Source organism: Thalia democratica, chromosome 2 (genome assembly GCF_965202585.1).
Source record: "Thalia democratica chromosome 2, ktThaDemo2.hap1.1, whole genome shotgun sequence".
Classification (NCBI taxonomy): Eukaryota; Metazoa; Chordata; class Thaliacea; order Salpida; family Salpidae; genus Thalia; species Thalia democratica.
In genome coordinates this window covers 49,819,962-49,834,868 of record NC_139166.1, presented here as the reverse complement: position 1 = coordinate 49,834,868, position 14,907 = coordinate 49,819,962, and the positions used below count along the sequence as shown (strand labels likewise).

General features: G+C 30.1%; 1 protein-coding gene across 3 annotated transcripts; it reads right to left on the bottom strand.

The window, feature by feature from the left end:
• Positions 1-6,792: 6,792 nt before the first annotated feature.
• On the bottom strand, positions 6,793-14,478 carry LOC145830157 (dermatan-sulfate epimerase-like protein). 3 transcript variants are annotated; one of them, XM_082938054.1, is made up of 12 exons: positions 14,128-14,478; positions 13,650-13,962; positions 12,470-13,418; positions 11,860-12,032; positions 10,795-11,473; positions 10,383-10,502; positions 9,835-10,048; positions 9,329-9,508; positions 8,901-9,019; positions 7,919-8,203; positions 7,445-7,506; positions 6,793-7,373 (listed from the first exon to the last, which is right to left on the bottom strand). In XM_082938054.1, exons 1-12 carry the CDS (start codon positions 14,458-14,460, stop codon positions 7,354-7,356), a joined length of 3,447 nt encoding a protein of 1,148 aa, XP_082794180.1. In that variant the 5' UTR covers positions 14,461-14,478; the 3' UTR covers positions 6,793-7,353. The 3 variants fall into 3 exon arrangements, with proteins under 3 accessions (XP_082794180.1, XP_082794178.1, XP_082794181.1); XM_082938052.1 differs by having other exon boundaries at positions 6,793-7,506; XM_082938055.1 differs by lacking the exons at positions 6,793-7,373; positions 7,445-7,506; positions 7,919-8,203; positions 8,901-9,019 and having other exon boundaries at positions 9,370-9,508; positions 10,390-10,502.
• Positions 14,479-14,907: the final 429 nt, after the last annotated feature.

The window sequence follows — 14,907 nt, the reverse complement described above, 5'->3', positions numbered from 1 at the left end:
AAAATTATAATGTTAATACTAAGAATATGGGACAACTAGCCGCTAGGCTCAAAAACTCTAAATAAGCACTTAAAATTTAATAAAATTAATTTTTTTGAACAAAATATTCAAACTGGACTAACTAAATCTTATTCTAGATCTAGAAAAAAAAATTCTGAAATTTTTTGAAAAAATCAAAACTGCCAGGAGTTTCCCTGCGCTTAAAAAAAACCAAAATTCCTTGAGTTTCCCTGATATTTTCTATAACTTGAAAATTCTCTGAGCGTGTGGCAACCCTGGTGTTGGTTATTATATATTCCAGTGAACTTGTTCCCCTAGGATCTCTATTAGCAAACAGTTAACTTAAAATTTTGAATATGTATTTATTATGTAAATTATTTGTAAGACTTGTTAAATTGTATGATCAATACTTTAAGCTTCAATCTAAGATTGTAGTTCAATTATTGTAAAAAAAATTTACCTCCTTCGCTTTTATTAAAACTTAAAGATAAATATTCTTTGACTTGACCTATTTTTAAAAAATGCTTTATATTACGAAACACAAAAAAAAAGTTTGGACAGTTAATCACAATTACCACACACCAAGTTTACTCAAGCTAGTTTAAAAATTTTTAAACACTCAGGCTAATATGGCTTACCAGTGTTTTTACCAAAACTTAGGCTGGGTTGAGTTTTCTTTTAGAAGTCTCAAGCTAGTTTTTATGACTTGAAATTGTTTTTTTTTATAATATTTTCATCAGTAATTCAATTTTATTTTATCAATAGTTCCAAACTATACTAATTCAATATTACATTTATTATTATGAAAGTTGAAGTATTGAAGCTTGATTATTAGTAAATTTGTAATAAAAATTAAAAAAAAATAAAAATAATAATTCTATAACCATAAAACAAAGAAAAAATTGTTTTTTTTGTTTATCTTCATATAAAATTTTTATTATTTTATTTTTTTAGAAATTCTTTCTGACAGAACTATTTTAATTTACATCAAGGAACACTTCCTGAAATTTTTAGGTAGCTATCTCAAAAAACGTAGGGGAGATAGATTTTTAGTGAAATAGTCTTTTTTTTTTTTTTTTAGTTTGCGCCTCCCATAAGGAACCTACTGTTGCTTCCGACTTTGACCGGCTATATCTCAAAAATTATTTCAATTTTTATAATCTGTAAAAAGCATCTTGTAGCTTAGTAAAAACTGTATAAAATAAGATCTCATTTCAAAAAAAGTGTTTTACCCCCCCCCCCTTATGCCTTTAATGCAATCAAAATATAGAAATGCTCCTTACTCCCTATGGACTTAACTGGTACTTTAAGTTATCCCTACAAATATTATTTTTTTTAACTTAAAATATTTAATCAAAAATTTAATATACATAATTAAAGTAAAATGATAAAATTTAGATAGAGTTGTTATGGATATGGGTACAAAAGTAGTATTATGTCACTAAGAAGCTGAGTTACCAGAATGATAATGTTGCTATACCAAATATCTGCTTGTTTAAACTTATTTGGCTTTTAACTGCTTAAATCTGGCAACTATGATACGGAGTAAAGCACATATTACAGGGTGCCACTTATTTTTAAGAAATTTCTTCGAGGTTTTTGAGAATATTTTTAGTTTAAACTGAAGTTTAAGGTAATAATTAAAATTAAATATAACAACATTAAAAAGATACTGTAAAGCTACTTTAAATGTGTTATTATATAAAAAATTTTGATAATGAAAAAAAAATATTTTTATGGTAATTTTTTTGGACAAGTCATAATTTTACTACTTAACATGTAAAAATAGTTTTAAAATTCCAGGTTTATTCTAAGTTTTTAGTGAATTTTGTTCAAAATTCCAAGTTGTTTTCAAAACTTCTCAAACCAGGTTTTTCCATGTTTTTAAGCCTAAATTGTCATACTCGAGGACCCTAGGTTTAGTGGCTACCATGATATTTGCTAAATATTCAAAAATACTGAACATTTTTGATAAGCAGTAGTTATTAAAAACATCTATAAATATTATTAAGTTTTGTTAAATGATGTTATTAGTTTATTAAACATCAAAAAAAAATGCTCAAAATATTTAGTTCCAGGACCTGGTGCACAAATAACTTATCGGTTATTGAGTCACTCACAACATAATACCTTTTAATGTCTTGTTCAGGACTAACACGTCTGATTTTTAAATAATCCTATAATTTATATGAACATAATTTAGCTAAAACCAAGGTAGCAACTCATTTAAGTCAAAAAAGACAGTCTGAGTAAAAAAAATCTAGCCAAAGTCAAGAAGAGTTTTTTCAAAAAAACTCAAAATTTTCTGTGATTTTCAACAGAAATTGAGCATTTGGTAATTCTGTAAAACTAAAAAGTTGTTTTAAAACAACAATTTGTGAAATATTTTATTAAGGTAAACCTATATAAAGATTTTAAATAAGATTGTCATTGAAACTACTACTAGACACTCTTTAGTTCTACTTTAATAATTTTTAAAAAATTAACCATAACAGTAAATCTACTATTTAATTTCAACTAAAAGAAAATAAGGGGTATATATATATAAATATTCATATATCATCAATGTTCACTATTTCAATAAGAAACCAATAGTTTATCAAACTAATAGAAGACACATTTTAATGGTGTTTTATTGGTCTTTTTAGGGGGTTTTTTGCTGAGATAGTTAAATGTAACTATTTTTTTAGCTACCAGGGCTAAACTACTTACCATCACAAAAAACTTAACTATTAGTAATCATGTAAACTTTGCTTATTTTCAAATACTATCAAAACAATATATTTTAATTTTTTTTGAGTTATATCTTTGAAGATACAAAATCTTATTTTTACAATAGCCGATGCCACAGTGTGCATAAGCCAATCTGTACTAAACCACAAAAATTACAGTATTCATTTTCGGTTATTTTATAAGAATGCTTTATACGTTAAACAGTTACAGGCAGAGTTTACTAGCATCTATAAGCAGCTTATAATAAAACAATTCATATAAAACACTCATTTGATTATTTTTTTACATAACAAATTTTTTCGTAATACAACACAATTTCATAAAAAATCTTAAACAAAGTAGAAGCATTTTAAAGTATTACCAAGTTTTCAAATAAAAGTAGTATACTTTTATAATAACTAGTTTTGTGAGAAAAACGATGTAGATTGTAGGATATACATTCTTAAAAGATACAAGAATTCAAAATTTTCGTATTAACTTTATAAGTTCTTTTTAGAAATTTCGTCATAATTTTTTTCATTAAACTGATTTGAATAGAGAAATAAAAAAGGTTTCTTTTAACTTTTGTAAATATAGTATGTTTTAATTTTTTTGTATCTACAGTCTGTCGTAATTAAAATAACTTAGTAAAACATTTTAGTTTATTGTTACATTTTTGAAGGCATTAATAACTAATTTTTCTAAAATATGTTAAAGCGTTAAAAAATAAATGGTGTTCAAGTCTTTAAAAATGTCTTAATAGCTCATTTGACTTTTAGTCTTAAACTTTTAGGTTAAATCTAATTCGGTTTTAAACTTTTTGTAAACATTACAAAATCCCGACTGATAGAAACATTGCTTTAGAATTTCACAAGAAGCATTTAATTTTTTTATATGTAGCTTTTGTACTCGATTAATTTAAATTATTAAATTGAGTTATTTTTATTTGGAATTTTAAATATTATCTAAAGTTTATTTATACTTTGAATTCCTTATAAAAGTAAAACAGAAAACAAAGAACTTGTTTAAAATATTTAGCAGGTAATATAAGCTTAATAATAATACATTATTTAAAATAAGGAAAACTTTTAAAATAAGGTTATCAAAAAAAAACCTTTTTAGTCTAAAAATCTATCGATACTTTTGTAGTTTTTTATAAAATGTTATTCAATAGTGGTAGACTAAATTTGGAGATAAAAATATAGTTATATAAAAAACATAGTTTTTCACATATGTTTCATTTTTTCAGTTTTTTTTAACATAATTTGATCATCAGAAAAACTTTAGACTATTAGTGCAAATTGTTAAACTTTAGAACTTTTAGAATATCAAAATCACTATGACGTAGTAACAGTTTTTATATTAAGATTTTTTGTACAGTTAGTTGAAATTGAATTTACGCTGTATTTCGTTTTATTAAAAGTTTTACAATAAATTTTTTTTAAGTATTTCTTAGCAGCTAAACAAAATTACTTTATCTTAATATTATACTTACAAAAAATATTAAGTAAATTGTGTAAAAATGATAATAGAAAATTATCTTAAAATGCTCGTGTACGCGGCTTATTTTACTTAAAGTTTAGTGTGGTAAATTTAGTTTTAAAATAATTTTTGGAAAAGGAAACTTATATTTTGCTTTCGCTTTAATTGTTTAGTGATTTTTTTTTATGAATTTGATTTTTTTTTTGAGTTACAATGTCTGCAACCAAAATGAGTGTTAAATTTAAGTTTAGTTTTGTTTGATGTTTCCCATTTTTTCGTAAAGTTTGTATTATAGTCTTTAAAATCCCAGATGTAATTTACTATTTCTGTTATATGTCTTTTGTTTATATTGTTAAATGAAGATTCATAGTTCATTAACATTTTGTTAATTTTGGTCCGGCGTAATGTCATATTGTCTTATTGTATGTTATTATCTCTCTATAGATTATGTTGAAAATTAGGTACTGATTTTCTAAAGGGCAGGGTTCCTTACAGCAATTACAAAGTTTTTCTTCTGTGCTATTTTTACCGTTTTTGTTGATTAAATTAAAATTTTGTTATTAAGTAATATTGTTTTTGCTTTTAAAATTACTTGTGGAACTGTTTGATAGTTTAATACTATTGAGATTGAATTTTTATTATGGAAGGTTTTCTTTAAAAAAGTACTAGTTAAATTAAAAAATTACTTGCCTATTTTAGAACCTCAGTAAAGCTAAATGTGGGTTTAAATATAATACATCTCATTTTCATTTGTTATTTTTTGATAAACGGATCTTGTAACATTTTATATTATGTTTATAGTTTGCTAAAATTAATGTTTTTTTAGTTTTTGGTATACATTTTTTACACTAAAACCATTCTTCATTATTAGAATTTTTTTAAAGTCTTCGGCTTTATTGTTTCCGGTAGTTAGTTTAGTATTTTTGGGGGATGGTTGAGTTAATTATTTATGTTTAAACTTGGTGAGGTAATTTTTTAAAGATTAAAAAGTTGAGTTTAACATACTAGAGAACATATCAAAAAATATGTTTGGATTAAGCAAGATTCTATTGTTGTTTTGAAACATTTTGTTTAAACAATTCATTTAGATATTTTTACAGCGTTTTTCAGCTGACCTGGAAGACTTGCTTTTTATCCCAAGCACGTCAAGCACTTAACCAATACTCATTATTTACACATATGTATTAAAAACAGTCTAAAAAAATTAAAAGCAATTTTTCTCAAAACTAAAGCTATTTTCTTTAGTGCTATTACAATTGGAACAGTATATTTTTTAGTTTGTTAGGGACTTAATATTCTTTTTCATATTTAATTAAAACTCTCATAGTTTAGTTATATTTTTTCTCTTTATTATCAAGTTAGTGTATGTGTTATTAAGTTGGGTTTTGTAAACCCATTTAATATTTAAAATAAAGTTAATTAAATTTTTATACGTGCAATTACATTAGACACTATACATCTGAGTCAATAGATTTACGCTACAAAATTACAATTTAATTAAGAATAACAGCTAAACAAGACAAACTTTGATATTTTTTATTTCACGAAAAGAAAAGCTTTATAAAAAACTCGTTAAAACTGTGTTATGAAATAAGACAGATATACGTCCGTCAGTTTAATAAAGCAAGTACATTGTAAAATGAAGTTATTTTTAGCAATTTAGTATTTAAATAGTATAATTAAAATGCCATTGAGTTGTAACTGTATTATAGTTGTTTTCTTTTTAATGAATAAAAAAAAATTGTGAGGAAATTAGCCAGATTGTTTTTGTTGAACTTGGAAACAAATTTAACCATAAAAAGAAATTATTACTTGGAAACAAAAATGTTAATGAAAAATTAAAACAAGCAATTTTTGAAGCTAAGCTTAAAAATATATAATGTTCCAATTTATAGTTTAGAAGATTATTAAAAGACATAAACTCAATTTACGTAAAGGTATTCTTTCTAAAAACAAAAACATAAAAATAAAATAGTAAAAAAACAGGATAACTTTACTGATTACAAAATACACTGACTTTAGAACTACCATACATACTTTATTAAGGTAATGTAGTTTTGATTCACAAAAGTATTAATATAAACTAAAAAAAACTATACGATAAAAACTGCTTTTGTTTTATTTTTATAAAAGTGTTATAAATTATAATTCATTTTTAAATTTAATGCTAGTTTTGTTTTGTTGTGACTCAAAATATTTTTTACTTTTAACCTAAAAATAGGTTAGCAGATTGAGTGTAATATATTTTCAAATGTTTAAAAAAAACATAAAGTAAACTTTTAAAGTTTTCGAAATAAAACAAATATATATCTGCTTAAGAGAAAAGGCTTGTTATATATTTGAAAAAAAGCAGTCTGAAACTTTAAAGGTTTTTTTCTCTAATCTGTTGGCAAGAAAGACTATAAACAAAATTGTAAATGAAAATATAGATAACTTTAGTATTGAAAATATCTTTATCTAAACTTGTTTTTTATCATTTATCATTGTTTAAAATGTTTAATGTTACTTTAATATATTTTAATTTTTATCATTTAGCTCTAAACAAATAGAAAAAAACATTAGATATTTTTTTATAGGCCAAAAAGAAAAGTTGTCAACATAATTAAATAAAATATTAAAGTTAAAAATTAAGTAGTTTAAACGTTCAATAGTTAGTATAACAAAAGTTTAACAAATAAAATTAATAAAATAGTTATAGTAAGTGTTTTCTATATATTTGAAGTATCTTATAAAAACTTGTATAAGCAAACATGAGTAAAACATGGTTGAGACATACTGTCATCAATTTAAAATAGTTAGAATTACCATTGGTTAAAACAATTTTAAACTTAGTAGTTTAATAAAAGAGTTTTTAAATAGATAAAATTTTGTTAAGCACTTTTAAACAGCGTAGAAAGCATTAAAATATTGTTTTTGTTTTATAAAACAGAAATTAAAAATACTTTTTTCTAGTAACACAACTTCCTAGTTGAAGAATAGAGGTATTCTATTTAGAAAAAAATCAGACCTACAAGGGTTGAAACTATCTAAATGATGACTTCTAGCCTTTTACACTAACCTATAATTAAAATTCAAACTTTAAACACCTTGTCCTAAAAAAATGTAAAATATCACTCCGTGCACTTCTGAGGCATTTTAATTTTGTTTGGTCGTTTTCATCTATATGTGTACATAAGTGCCTGCATTAAAGGACCGCAAATATTTTCTATTTTTCTCACATCATCAATTGACATTTTGTCTCGCCACTTACCAGATGTTTGTTTTTTCAGTGGACCTCCGACACGCTGGTTGAAATGACCGCTATGTATGTGTCTGAGAAATTTACAAAATAATATATATTTCTACTAGTTTATTTTGTTTTTAGAGCTTGAATTACTTTTATAAGTTCGCATTTTAAACAAAAGAACAAGTTAAAAATTCTTAACAAAAAACCTTTTAATTAAACTATTTAACTACAAAAACTCAGTTTTTAATTTCTTTACTAAAAATACTTGAAACTTTTTGGGTTTAAACCTTATTTAGTTAACCGTTTATCTATATTTAGAAATCCTCATAAACAATACAAATACTAAAATGAAGTAGTTTTTTAGCATGTTTATTAAGAGTGTTTCTTAAACGGTCAAAATTTATATCTAAAACAATTATACTTAAAAAAAGGTTAAAATTTTTATTTAAAGTTAAAAAGCTCTATAAACTTCAGTTTACATTATAAATTGTTGCATACCTCGAAACTTTGTTTATTTGCGGAAGGGAAAGCGTTACTCCGTACAAGGAAACGATTTTCTGGAAAGTTTTGACAGGGTCCAAAAGCATGTCTTCATACCTGACAATTTGCATTGAACGTCCCTGACTTACGGCCTCTGACACGGCAATCGCCCAAACCCGAGCCAATTGTTCGATGACACTTTTCCGTTTGAAACTTGCCTGCTCGTGGGACCTTGGGGCTTGAGCTGGTTTCGCGCACGATTTGGTACCTTGCAGAAGGAACATGTCTACAATCCGAGATAATCTAAGGTTTCCATGAATTAATAAGCAATTAAAAAAAACAAACAAGTTAAACTAAATATATAATTTTAGTTTTATCATTGAATGATAATTTTTAAAATAAGTAATAGTATACTAGTTTAAGTTTGATTGCATATAAATAATACATTTACAAATTATTTCTACAAGCAATTAAAAAAGCACAAAATAATGTACAATACACAGCTTAAACAGGAGTAGGCAAACTAATACCCTTCGGCAAGATCCATCCCGTCAAGCAGAAAATTCTAGCCGGCAGCGTAGACTTTACTTTAAAAAGAACTTTTTCTGCCAAGCAAGTTTGATATTTTTTATGATAAGTATTTGCTAATGTTTTTTTAATTTAATTATGAGTAAACATTCGTATTATTTTATTGGTCATTTCATTACTAATTTGTTGTTCATTATTTTAAACAAAACTTAATTACAGTTTTTATAAACTATGACGGCCCGTAAAAGCATTTTTCTAACAAACTCGACCTATTAAGAGTATTGTACTAACTTTTGCCCGTTACTTACAAAAGGCAGCCTTCTGGCTTAAAGGCTAACTCAAATTTTACCAGTTATTTTTAAACATAATCTTTATACGTATATTTTATTAAAAATAGATTTTAACTATAACTTTCATGGTTATGTTTTAGAATTTACGTTGAACTTAAAGACTAAAGCAAAGAATTAATAACCTGTATGAATTCTTGTGATTTATGTTTTCGTTTGTAAGCGCATATATCCAATCTCTAGGATCTCTGACCACTAATATTGGTCTCATATCAACTCCTAATGCCTCCCTTAACCAAGAGAGCTGTTAATTTTTTTATAAAACTTAGTTAATTTTTATTAAACAAATTCGTATACATTTGTTTTAATTTATCATTGTTTTAAATTTAAGAAAGCTTTAGCTAATTGATCTACTATTTTATTTTCAAAAAATTAAAACGTTGTTAAACAATGAGTGATAGTAGTGGAGCTTTAGAAAATATTATACTGATGTTTTGTAATATTTTATTTTACTAAAAAGCCTTGTTAACAACTAAAAAGAATAAAATCTAGAAAGTAATTTACTTTTTTTTAATACTTTTTATAAGAGTACAAACTTCATTCTAAAATCAACCTTTGTGTTCCAAAAACCAGTAGAAAAATTTAGTACAAAAGTCCCCTTTCGCTTCATTTTTCTGTACCTTTTTCTGATATTTTGAATATTGAATACTGAATTTGGCAAGTTGTTAAGAAGTAAAGAAGGTTCAGTTTTTATTGATTGAAACCAACCATGAGTTCTCAAAAATGAGTCAGTCTGAATAAAACAACTTTATCAAACTTAGTAATATATTTTAACCCTTAAAAAACGTTTAAAAAACTTCTGTAGAGTTACAAGAATAAAAACTAATATAACATCTTATTTTATTTTTTTAACTGTCTTAAGGGTTAATCGAATAAATGAAATTAAATTTCACAGCTTGTTCATAGAAAAAAAAAACAAAGTTTAGCACAGTTTCAAACAGACTTTAGTTTTTACAAAATTTTAACTGCTATCAAACATATTCAGCAAGTAAAGCTTTTGATTCAAACTCATAACTAAATTTAGTCGTCCATTTTATTTTATCTCAAGTTCAAACTGACGTCGGAAGTCCAAGCAGGCCACACGCACATATCGAACTTGCTCGTGTCGTAGAGGGAGTGGGTCGGAGATGGGATACCGAGGCCGGTCTCGCCTCCTTCCGGGACGTACAGGAAGTCACTGACGTTGGCGAAGGCAAACCTGAGGAGATCGGCTCCTGTGAACGGTAGACCCGTGATGACGATAGTGGAAGTTTTCTCCAACTCGTAGTTTTCACTGCTCGGTTTTTTTAAATTTACTTAACATAACGGTTTGTAATTATAAACCAAGCTTATTTTAAACTTTAAAACTAACTAATTTAAAGTTTGAAACGAATCTAAAAAAACAATAGTATTACTGTTTAACAAAGTATAACTTTTGTTTTTGAGATAGCGATAGTTTTGTTACTTATAAAACGCAGTAATTCATAAATATTTTAGAGAAGTATGTAACTAAACCTTTTATCTACAGTTTAGCGTTAGAGGTAGTGTAAAAATTATAGTACTTAAGTTTGAGGACTCTATAAGGTTTAAGACTAAATTTTAAAGGTGTAAAATAAACAAGTTATTACTTATTACATTCAATTGATTTTTCATTCTTCTCTACAGAATATTTTGGAGTTGAGCACGAAAAGATCAGACCAAGAAAGCACCATATAAGTAGTATGATCACCAAGTTTATGTAAAACTTTCTGTTGAATAATTTACATCAGTTTATACAAAAATGTATTAGTTTACACTGTTTTAATTTTAGTTTTTCTACATGGTATTTATAAAACTATGTAGGTTTTTTAAATATGAATTAAATAAAAAGTTTATATTGTTATTTTTATAGTTAAACAATTTTTTTTATTTAGCTAGGGCTTCTATAGTTGTGCACATAAGTATGACACTGTTCATATACAATTATTATTTGTACAAAAGATGTTGAAAAAATATGCAAATTTGAGAAAAACAAAAAACAAATAAATAAATAAAACAAACTTGTTAACAGATGTTCTATGCGTTATTCCGGTCAACAAAACAACGACTGCCAGCAAACACCAGAACGGCAGCGGGTTGAGCACCAAAAACTCAAACAAGTTCATCGTAATCGACTCACTGCTGCCATCCGAGTCAGATTCCTCTGACTTCTTGTATTTTTCAACTTCGTTTTGCGCAGCATCGCAGCTGGTCATCATGGCCCTGACCAAATTGTCCCCGTCCGCTCTGTTTCCCTCCCTCACACTGCATCTGTTCACCACGGGCGCCGGGGCCATGCCGAACTTTGTCGTCACACCCTTCGACGTTAGCCTCAGGTAGCCCCTGAAACCGATGTCCGCTACGCGGCGCTCTGGAACCGCGCTCAGCGACGTCATCTCGAGCCGGTAGGTCACGTCGTCAGAGCTGACGCTGAGCCTGGCCGTGTGCGGTGACGAGTTGGCGTCGAACTTGGCCGCTCCTACTTTTCGCCGTGGGCCGTGAAACACGTAAGCCACGTTGATGACGTCATCGGCTCCCTGCTGGTGCACGCCTTCGAATGTGACGTTGACGAGGTTGATGGATTTGGCGCGGAAGCTCGGGCTGTTGTTTATGGATGAGGTGGTTGCCATGGGAGATTGGTGCTGGTGGGAGGTGAACCAGAAGAACGAGTAGGCCCCTTCCGGGTACTTTACTTGCACTCCTGATATTTAATAAAACATTTTGTTTTTGTTGTATTTTAATACCTGCTATAAATAGACGGCTCGTGTTTAGTTGTTTATTAGTTACTTGTTATGTTTATGATTGTATAAGTGCGTTGTTTTTGTAATTGTCACGTTTTTTTTTTCTTTGATTTTATTTTATTTAAGTTTTATAGGACAAACTACGCACATTGAAACAAAACAACTATGACGCGAGAAAAGAATTTCTGAATGAAATTTACGTATTAAAATAATTTAAGACGTCATTTGTTAGTTAGCACGTTTTTATTGTTAATTGTATTGACTATTTATACATAGCATTTAAAATTCAATGTATATCAAAATTTTTATTTATGTGTATTTTTTTTTAATGTAGAGTTAAACTTACCGTTGTACGACCGGTGTTTATAGGCTTTGAATGGCTGCATGACATTTTGAAAATAGGAACTCATTTTCTTAACTTTGCTATCCGATTTAAAATAAACTGTATCTACTACGACTAGTAGATCTGGTTTAAGAAGAACCATCGACCTTTCCACTGATTTAAGACCCAATGATTCTCTGAAAAATAACAAAAAGTAGAACATAAGTCTAAAAAGCTAAAACTTAGGATTTAATTTTAAACTTAAAAAAAAAATTGTTTCTAAAGTTTAACAGAACTTTTTTTACATCCTTTGTAATTTTTCACTGAATGTTTAATCTAATTTAAAAATAATACAACTTATACTTATGCTATCAAACACATAAATAAGATAATAGTTAAATAATTTTAATAAGAATTAAATTTTAGTTCTTTAAAACTAATTGGGTATGAATTTGACAGAATTTAAATAAAATATCCAAAAAAAGCTATTGAAGCATTTTTAATCAAATTTAGAACTTAACTTAAAATAATTTCTGGTTTTTCAATGACAAGCATTAATTAGCTTAAATTAAAATTCGCTTATTCTCAACACATATTTTTTACTTGTTTGAACAACACCCAAAACTTCACAAACTTATAAGCCAGAGTGGCGTCTCCACCAATGTGCACCATCCCCTCGTGCTCAGTCACCGTGACGACCTGTCCCCTCACAACATCGTCCTGCTTGTAGGTCAGCCACTTGCCGCACTCGCCCACCTGCCCCTCCCACGGCGCCTCGCACGCGTCCTCGGTCACGTGAGGCGAGAACATCAGCGCGGCGTTCATGCTGGTCAGCTTGGTGCCGTACAGCGACTCGGCGACGAAGTAGCGCCCGTTCGGGGCGAACACGAGCGAGTTCTGGTCGGGGTGCTCGTGCCCTGCGTTGAAGTGCCACCAGCCCGGCTGAGCGGTTTCACCGTCGGGAAACTTTATGCCGTCGCGCACGAACTGCGACGCCGCCTCGCCGTTGATCACCCCCGACTTAAACGAGAGGAAAGTGGACGCCTTCGCCCCTATCTGCTCCCCGCCGCCGTACGTGACAACGCCCCAGTCGTGAAAGAGATGCAGGCGGGAAGTGGGGGGCTTCACGGGGGCGATCTCGTCGTCGTAGAAAACAAGTTCCAGGTGCGTCAGCGACCACTTTTGACTGGACGACGGCGCCAGCGGCTGGTTCTTGGCGCGGCTCTCGCGGACGCGGTCCGCCAGCCAGTTGCCCCACCCATTCCGTAAAACATACGCGTCCAAGAAGACCAGCTGGCACTCGGGGCCGTAGAACCAGTTGTGGTTGGAATCGGCGATGCCAACGGTTCGCTGGAAGCCGGGCAGCACGGTGGCGTAGTTGAACATCAATTGCTCGCGCAGCCACGGGTTGTCGGTATGGTCCTTGCTCAGGTGGCGCTTGGCCAGGTACACATACTGGAACAGGCCCCTGGTCGTGTAGCTGCCGTAAGCGACCCCCTCGTCTATTGAGCCGTCGGTAACAAACGAGAACATGTAGAGGGTTCGCTCAAACAGCTTCGTCGATGCCTCTTTCCATGGGGCAGCTACATAAATGTTTTAAGTGTTAAGTACTTTAATTAAATCAACACATATATAGAACAAAATTAAAACGAAAACTAAAAAGTAAATTTATTATGAAATTTTTATTTATTTAAACTTGGATGTTTTTGTTTCTGTCAACATCTCAAAAAAAAAGCAATAGTCTTTTTAAAAACACAAAATATCATGTTTTATTTCTATATATAACAAACAAACTATATAACTAATTTACGAACCGATCTGCTTATCTACAGGTTCGTACACCAGAGCGGACAGCAGCATTCCCAGCAGGACGGTGGGCGCGTGATTGTGGACGTGCTGGTGGGTCCAACCGACCCTGCCCTTCTTGTACAGCACCATTAAGTTGTCCGCCTCCTTTCTTATCTTTTCCAGGTACTTTGCTCTAGCTTTCACGCCGAGTCGGTCGTGCAGGAAGTCGTAGGCGGTGACCAGGCCCGTCAGAGTGTGCCCGATGGGCACTTCGTCATTCGGGGAGGAGGTTACGTACCACGTTTCGTAGCTGGCCAGCCTCGCCATGAAGACTTTGACCTTTAATTTTTTTTCTTTTAATATTAAAAATACAGCGTACTAGTATAATTCAAAACTTAATAAAAAACGATTTTAATTTAAAAATTAACGTTTTTCTTTATAACAAAAAAAAAAGACATAAAACGCTCTCTTAGGGTGTTTAAACACACAGTTGAAACAGCTTACTAGTTCAAACGCCTTCTTGTCGGTCGGGTTGAGCAGGCAGTACATGGCGAACGCGCACAAATTATTTCCGTAAACTTCGTTCCACCGGCTGTTGAACTTCTCCGCTGTCTCCGGCGGCAAGTAGTACTCCGGCTTGGCTTTCAGCGCCGCCCCCGCCTCCGTGATCTGCCTGCTTATCTTCAGGTGAGTGGTGGCGGCTTTCTGCTGCAAAACTGCCACGTCGTCCCAGCCGAAGTAGAGCATCGGGTGTTTTTGACCGGCATCGTTAGCGTTGGCAGTCGTTGCTATGATGATAAGCGTCAGCGTTGCTAGGTGACCATTTCTGCTGAACATGTCAGTTTGCTTGTTATATCGTATCTGTGTTTTGGTTTTGAGTTAATTATTTTTACTTTAATAGCTGCGGTTACAGTTTTATGAATATAGTGCTGATAGTTTACATTTTTAAATGTTTAGTTTTAAATTTATAGAAAAAGCTGTTTTTGGCGTAACGTTCAAAAGTTATAAAGTTAATAAAGTATTGGAAAACTGTCAATCAAAGTTTTTATTTAACCACTTTAATTGGTTTAGTTTTGTATTTTCAGGATATGTTTAGCTTTCTGACTATAGAAAAAGCTATAAGTAAAATAAAATCATACTATTAATAAAAAACAACATAGTTATACTTTATATTAGTGCTTGCTGTCTGTTTCTTATATAGATACCATGTAATAATTATTTTAAGCTTGTGCTTAAAATTTATAAAAAACAGGTTTAACAAGTTTCAATTAAGTTTAACTTTTT

Excerpts from the sequence above, each read along its gene's own strand:
- LOC145830157 (XM_082938052.1), bottom strand. The coding sequence starts at position 14,460 with ATGTTCAGCAGAAATGGTCACCTAGCAACGCTGACGCTTATCATCATA. Across the intron at positions 9,020-9,328 it reads CTGGTTTTTGGAACACAAAG|CTCTCTTGGTTAAGGGAGGC; the intron begins GTTGATTTTAGA and ends AAAAATTAACAG. Across the intron at positions 8,204-8,900 it reads AATCACAAGAATTCATACAG|ATTATCTCGGATTGTAGACA; the intron begins GTTATTAATTCT and ends TGGAAACCTTAG.